The 7,161-nt window shown below is 45.3% G+C and overlaps 1 protein-coding gene across 1 annotated transcript in view; it reads right to left on the bottom strand.

The window, feature by feature from the left end:
• Positions 1-462: 462 nt before the first annotated feature.
• The window catches only part of arhgef11 (Rho guanine nucleotide exchange factor (GEF) 11), a 22,227-nt gene continuing 15,528 nt past the window's right edge, over positions 463-7,161 (bottom strand). Inside the window, exons 28-40 of the mRNA XM_013907901.1 lie at positions 5,526-5,793; positions 5,290-5,438; positions 5,114-5,189; positions 4,851-5,033; positions 4,668-4,749; positions 4,484-4,564; positions 4,072-4,127; positions 3,842-3,982; positions 3,476-3,703; positions 3,024-3,137; positions 2,574-2,881; positions 901-1,033; positions 463-791 (exon numbers count right to left, since the gene is read on the bottom strand). Of these exons, the coding sequence (XP_013763355.1) occupies positions 742-791; positions 901-1,033; positions 2,574-2,881; positions 3,024-3,137; positions 3,476-3,703; positions 3,842-3,982; positions 4,072-4,127; positions 4,484-4,564; positions 4,668-4,749; positions 4,851-5,033; positions 5,114-5,189; positions 5,290-5,438; positions 5,526-5,793 (1,869 nt within the window). The 3' untranslated portion in view covers positions 463-741. The remainder of the gene's footprint in view (positions 792-900; positions 1,034-2,573; positions 2,882-3,023; positions 3,138-3,475; positions 3,704-3,841; positions 3,983-4,071; positions 4,128-4,483; positions 4,565-4,667; positions 4,750-4,850; positions 5,034-5,113; positions 5,190-5,289; positions 5,439-5,525; positions 5,794-7,161) is intronic.

Raw genomic sequence — 7,161 nt, 5'->3', positions numbered from 1 at the left:
AGAGTTCGGCTATGTGTGTGTGTGTGTGTGTGTTTCCTTACCCAGTGCAAATAACCTGAATTATATAGACACAGTCCTTCGGCCGAGGTGGCAGGTGAAGTCGGTGTAAAGCAAACAGCGAAGGTGGAGGGGGAGGGAGACCCCATCAGGAGGCAGTCTCAGCCCTCCACCCCACCCTCCCTAAATGAAGCCTGAATCCTTCAGTCCCTGATCTGTCCGCTGTAGAGGACGTACATGACAGACAGGTGTGTTGTGGGTAAAGTGCTGGGGTGACGGGTCCCTCTGATTTTTTTTTCTTCTTCTTTAAATTAACATTTAAACATTTTTGCTGCTCTGTTCCTTCAACCAGTTCTCCAAAAGCATTACATGAACACTTCTTTCCTTCACAAATATCCAAACTTGCTCACATTTCCACTTTCAATTTTTCCAACTTCTCTCTTCCACAGTCAACTTGTCTTCTGCTTTTTTCTTCCTTTCCTTCGTATTTATTCCTCAACTTCCGTGGACTCTGCGCTTACTGAGCTCAGAAACCTCGATGAGTCAGTTCACCTTCCTGTTATATCAGGGCAACAGAAACAAAGAAATGGTGACGGGCTTTTTGATGTTCTGCGCCACAGGCTGGTGCACGCGGGGCTGATGGGTGAGTGGAACCGGGTCTAAGGGGAAACCCCAAAGTGGATAGCTACGTCAGACTGCCAATCAAGATTGAGCGACTGCAAATGGATTTACCATGCAGCCGCATCAGAATCCAGTCGACAGGATTTTGGGCTCGGCAGGTCTGCTCTCTTTGCCTGGTGTGATTGAAGGATGAAAGCATTAATTAGTAGCACAAGAGGAGAAGTTGCTATCATCGGCCAACAATATGTAAAAGTTCAAGCTGCAAATTCAGTGCGTGCTCACCATCTCCTGAGCTACGATCCAGAGACGGCGTCCTGGAGACGGTTGCCGAGCGACACTGCTGGTCCTCAGACTCCTGACTGATGGAGGACTCTCTGAGAGTTTCCAGAAGCTTATAGTGGGCCTTCTCTATCTCCTGCAAAGGAGTTAACAGTTTTAGGAAACACACTTATTTCTGGTATGTGATGTGTGCCACATTTCATTTTGTGTAAAGAAAATTGAATGAATAAATCACTAAGCTTGTTTTTATCTACACACGACTCATCATATCGATGTGGCTTTAAAGTAAGTTCACAACTGCTCATAAACAAGTAAGTGAACACTTAAATCATAGATTTTATCCTGGTCAACTAAATGTTTAAGCTGAAACTCTTTACTGACATGCTGTATAGTTCACTGACAGCAGGGTTTCTCAGTTGGATTCAGTTCTGGGGAACACGAGTACCAGACAATGACAGCAACTCCCTGCACACTGTGCCAACATGAGGCAGGCACTGTCCTGCACCACGAGGCTCACTATACCCGCATAATGTCTGATGATGGTCACCACACTGACCTCTCAGACACAACAGCTGTGAAGGAACGCTGGCTAGCAAGGGAAAGTCTGTGAGCATCCAAGGGTAGACCAAACTGTTCTCCACGGGGTCTCCTGACTCTTTCACGTCTGTCACGTGTTCAGGGTGAACCTGCTCTCATCTGTGAGGAGAACAGGCCACCAAATGCTAACTGGCACACGGCTGTGAGCACAGGTCCTACTAATGGTGCTTTTATGCTTTGTTCTCTCCCTATTGCATGGCTGTGTGACAAAACTGACACCAGTGTACGATCATGTTGGTTTTTAACCACCGTTTAAACGACAGCTCAGTAAAGCAGCTCAGAGATCGTCAGATTGCGCAGAGGGATATGCTGCAACGGTTTCAAAAATATGAGACTTCTCTTCCTATAACAGTGCTTATGTGGTGATGCTGTGTGAGTGGCGACACCTATCTTTCAGGAGAATACTGCAGCTGCTTACTGCGCCTTAACGGTGAGCAAAAATAGAAGTAACTGTGTGATGGCACCGTCTGTTTACAACAAGCAAAGCGACCGACTCAGTGGGTATCCTGGGACGTTGAAGGACGTTGGGCCCTTGAGTCTCTGCAATACAGTCTGACTAAAGTTTGGTCACAAAGCTCCACCTGAGTGACCTCCTAGAGGTCATTATGCAGGAGTGCTGCTCCTATGTTCCTGGACTAACGTCCTTCCACCCTAACCAGCCGTCCTCATGTAACAGCGTACCTCCTGCCATCTCCTCCGCACCCTTCAGACTGTGCTGGGAGACACAGTTAACGATCTTTGAGGAGCTACACTATCTGTGCACCGGACACAATCTAAGGCTATGACAGGTGTCCTGTCATCACCTTCATTCGCACCAAAGCAAATGAAACCTATTCACAATGATGTATGTTTCTTTACTGGACAGACTGAAGATTAACTGTGATGATTATGCACATTTTTCCCTCTCTTCAGATTCTTGTTTCTCAAAAGTTTCTTAAAGCATTTAATATCTAATCTTCTGCTGTTACTGTGGTCTAATAACCACACACTGAACATGGTCGGGGGTGTGGAGTTGGCACAGACAGAATAACAGCTTGCGCCGGCGGCTCTTTTATTGCCATCTTTTCCACAAAACTCACCTTCAGGTGGCGCAACTTGGTCATCAGCTCCTCAATCGTGTGAAAAATCTCATCCACGTTTCTGATTACGTGAGTGTGTTGCGCAGCCTGCAAATGGCCTGTTTCTTTTTCCTGTTCTAGTTGCATAGTCTCTGATTGGTTGGCCTCCGGGCCGCGGGCTGCCGGCTCTTCTTCCATCTGCGTCTGTGGCAACGTCATTTCCTCTACAGGTGGAGGGAAGTGGCTGGCGGTGGGTGTAGGGGGGTCGTTGAGATCTTCAGTCACGCTCTCGCCCTGTTCTATGGGCATGACCAGGTAGAAGGTATTTCCTGAATCGCAGAGGTGTAACAAAATAAGAAGTGTTTTAGTGAATGAACAGAGAGTAAAATCAACACCGCTAACATCAGATGTTATATTCTTTATTACACCTATAAAAAAACTACAGCTGTGGACCAGGTCGGTCAGCATTACCCTGCTTTTTGGCCTCGCTTCTTGACTTGGATGACTGATTGGAGGGGAGGGTGACATCATCAGTGATGTCTTCAGCGACAGAAGAAGAAGAAGGAGGAGGACCCGCAACCACAGCTACGCACACAGAGGATAGACTTGTGACAAAAGAGGAGTGCACTGAAAGGTGTAAAGGAGTGAAGAGTTGAACTAAAGCAACCAGTGTGCCGTCACGTTCTCAACAGCGAGAAGATAAAGTGCGTGAGAGAGAAGACATGCAAAGGACGGCGGCCATTATTCACACCCAGATGTCATATAAGCAGATGACAGTGACCACGTGTCACCTCATTGGGGGAAAAAGGTGCAAATTATAGCTTAAGATGTTTAATTATCTGAGAATTTAGTGCAATCGTGAGTGAGCGGCTGCTGAAAAAAAGCATGAAAAAACGGGTGCTCGGCAGCCAGGCTGTGTTTACCTTTCCTCACAACCTGAGGTTTGGGTGCTTTTGCAAGCAGCAGCTCTTCTGGCTCCGCCTCCCATTCATCGGTGCAGCAGCTGAGGACCGTCTCCAGAGACTCCGGTCGCTGCCTCTCTGTGAATGAGTTGCTTTCAGCGGCCGTCTCATTGGTGGGTGTATCATCTGAATCGTGGCTCCAACAGTCCTCTCCGAAATCTTGTAATATGAGCTGCCGCAGGGTTTCAACTGTAAAATTTTTTAAAAGGGATGAATTTTGGATTAGCGATGATTCGGGTTTAAAGGTTCGATTTCTTTCTTTTCTACTTTTTATGTTCCACAATCAGAAGAAACAGAATCCAACGTAAAATACTCGGAGGCTCTCACCGTCTTGCAGAGCGGCCTCCGCCACGCCTTGTCCTTTGAGCAAAGCTTCCGATTGGTCCACAGGCGTACTGTGGGAGATCGCGGGCTCGTCGCTGTTGGAATGAGTCTCCGTGGAGTCTGACTGCTCCGTCATCGAGTTATCTGGGAGAAAGCGAAGTTGGAGAAAGCTTTTTAAAACATCTGCAGAATGTTTACAGATCTGAGGCCGACGATCGCGGCGTGGTCATTACCTCCGTAGGCATTGCTGCCAGTCGAGACGGGGGAAGAACTGCGGAGACTCGGGGACCTGGAGGAAGAATAAAGAGTATGACGCATATTTTTGGATTAAAAATAAACAGATCAAAAGAACATACAGATCATCATATTGTGTTTAAAACAAGGATGTCAAACATAAGGCTTGCGGGCCAGAATCAGCCCACCAAAGACTCCAATCCTGCCAGTCGGACTGTTTTGGAACATGTGAACTCTGCACTTTTAAGTTTGGTAAAGTTTGACAGCTTTTCCTGCTTAAACATGACCACTCATACGACAATAACACAAATAAGTGATAGTTACATAATTAAATGACAGAAAAGTTCAATTTTTTTCACTGTCTAATCAGGACATTTCATCAAAGAAATGATTCAAATCAAATCTACTCACGACATGGGTATCGAGCTGTGATTCATCAGAGGTGACGATCCGCCGGCGGCAGAGATGGCCTTTTCCAGTAAATCTTTCCAGCTGTTTAACAAGAAGAAGTTAAGACATTTTAAATTAAGTGAAGAGTGCAGCACAGCACAGGTTTCCTCAGGTAAATGTGAATGAATCAAAGAACCGAGCTTACGTCTCCTTCTTGGATGTTGTTGCAGCCACCAGCTCATAGATCTGCATATCTGTGGTGCTGATGATGTAAAGAGCTTTCTTGTCTAGAGAAAACAGAAATAAAAAATAAAATTAGTAAAAAAAAAGGTAATTAAATATTATTTTAAAATTACAAAAACAGAGAAACAAAAGGCTACGAGCGTACCTGTAGCTACCGGGCGAACAAGCAGCGATGCCAGGTTCACTAGAGGGCTGAAAGAAGTCTTGCTGTCACCGCTGCCTCCCCCGCCTCCACCCAATCTGCTGGAATGATTTCGCAGCTGTAGGCGGTCGTCCGGGCCCTTCTGAAGGAGGACGAGGCAGTCTGACAGCAGCAGCGCTTGGATCTCTGACACAGGAATGCAGATATTTGTGGTTAGAAGGCCTGAAACTAAACTGATGAGACATAATGACCACAGCGATGCTCACCTATCAGCTTTTCTTTGTTAACTTTCCAGGTGAGAGGACCTTCATGGATCATTCTCTTCGTGGTGAGGTCCACATTCTGCGTGAAACAAGAACAAAGCGAAACATTTACAGATCAAAAATGAATCGTTGTCATTTAAAAATCAGAAGAAAAATAAAGTTTTAAACTTGTCCGTCACCTTGAACTGAGGAGCAGCATCCAGCCTGCACTGGTACTCGCTGAGGCGCTGCCGGTGCTCCGATTCCCTAACGTCCTCATTGACGCTCTGCAGTATCCCTCGGCAACACGCGTGCGCTCGCTGGAGCAAGGGCAAATCTGATGAGCCCGCTAAAATCAACAAAACAAAATAAGATCATGGTTCCTAGCAACAGCTCAGTTTGTGGTCAGGGTTATGTTGGATCTGCTTTTCCTCACCTTCTGTGTATTTAACGATTTTGTCCAGCAGCAGCGGGTACTTGGTGAGTCTCTGCATCTCTGACACCAGCAGGTCTTTGAGCTGTAACCTGCGGCAGTGAGGACTCGCCTCACACTCCTGAACAAATAAAACAACGCGGTCATGTTTAAACACAACTATACGCTTTATTACACCTATGACACATATACACGGTATAATAACTATCCTGTACACAGAACTATTTAGTGCACACTCGAATATCACTTGATATAAAGCGATTAATAACAACTGTTCCTCAACACAAATCAGTCACCAATCATCCAATCACATGGAAGCAACTGAGTCAGGATGACCTACTGAAGCTCAAACTGATTTAAGGGACTGTGAACATCTGGTTCCTTTGGACCAAACTGATCATCATTTAAACACCACAGGCTGCCTCGTCCACGTCCACCCCTTTATGACCACAGTGTACCTATTTTCTGATGGATGCTTCCAGCAGGACAACAAGTCATGTCACAAAGCTTGAATCATCTCAAACTGGTTTCTTGAACATGAGTTTACTGCACTCAAATGACATCCAGTCACCACATCACAGTTCAATAGAGCAGCTTTAAGTGGAAGAACAAACTGCAGCAACTACGTCATGCCGTCATGTCAATACAGATCAAAATCTCGGAGAAATGTTTCCAGCACCTTATTGAATCTGTGGCACGACGAATTAAAGCAGCTCTGAAGGCCAACCTGAAACTAGCAAGGTATACCTAATAAAGTGGCCGCTGTGTTTTTGATGATAATGACAGAGCATGTTTGCTTCCTGAAAAATTAACTGGAAAATGCAAAGATTTCACACAAATCGGCCACAGACACGACCTCCTGCTCGCTGCTTTCTCACTGTGGTGAAACAACGAAGGCTTGCTTCAGACTAAGACGGCGTCCTGTACGTTCGGTGTGAACTTGCTCAGGATTATCACAGTGAATGTATAATCCCGGCAGGAAAGCACAGATGTGGGAGTGTGAAGATGCAGGGCTTCACGAGAGCAAAGGATGTTGGGAAAAACTACATTTAAATCATAAGAGCCTAACGGCGGCTACAGAACTTCTAAGATTTCTCTGTAAGGAGTGTTATAACATAACAATACCCAACAGGAAAGCTTGAATTCATGTCCTCTCACGAAGCAAAAAATAGAGAGACTATGAGCTGAGACAGTGAAAAAGAAAACGCAGCTGGGAGGAAGCAAAACTCTAGAAATGATGCAACATTGACCTCCTGTGTGCCAAAAGAGACCATGTCATTAAAAATGAAGGCAAACACACAAAGTATGAAATGTTAAAATATTTTAGTCCCAGTAAACAACAGCCCCTCCGACTGTGTGACTTTTACTTTGGTCTTTTAAATCTGAACTGTTGAACTTAGAAGTGCAGTTATTGTAAGGTGACACAGTTTTGAACAATCTGACAAACTGTACACACATGAACACACTTCTGTCGTCAACTGTGAGTAAATTACACACTTTTTTAAAATGATGTGTTCACTGCATAAAGCTTTAATAAGCACAAGGAGCATCAAAGTGTGTGTTGCATGAATATTTTACATGTTTTGTCAGAGGCTGCGTGTGTGTGTGTGTGTGTGTGTGTGTGTGTGTGTGTGTGTGT

This window comes from Pundamilia nyererei, unplaced genomic scaffold (genome assembly GCF_000239375.1).
Source record: "Pundamilia nyererei isolate P.nyererei 1_Seehausen unplaced genomic scaffold, PunNye1.0 scaffold00594, whole genome shotgun sequence".
Classification (NCBI taxonomy): Eukaryota; Metazoa; Chordata; class Actinopteri; order Cichliformes; family Cichlidae; genus Pundamilia; species Pundamilia nyererei.
Note: the sequence above shows the minus strand (reverse complement) of the source record. Positions and strands in the feature narration are given on the sequence as shown.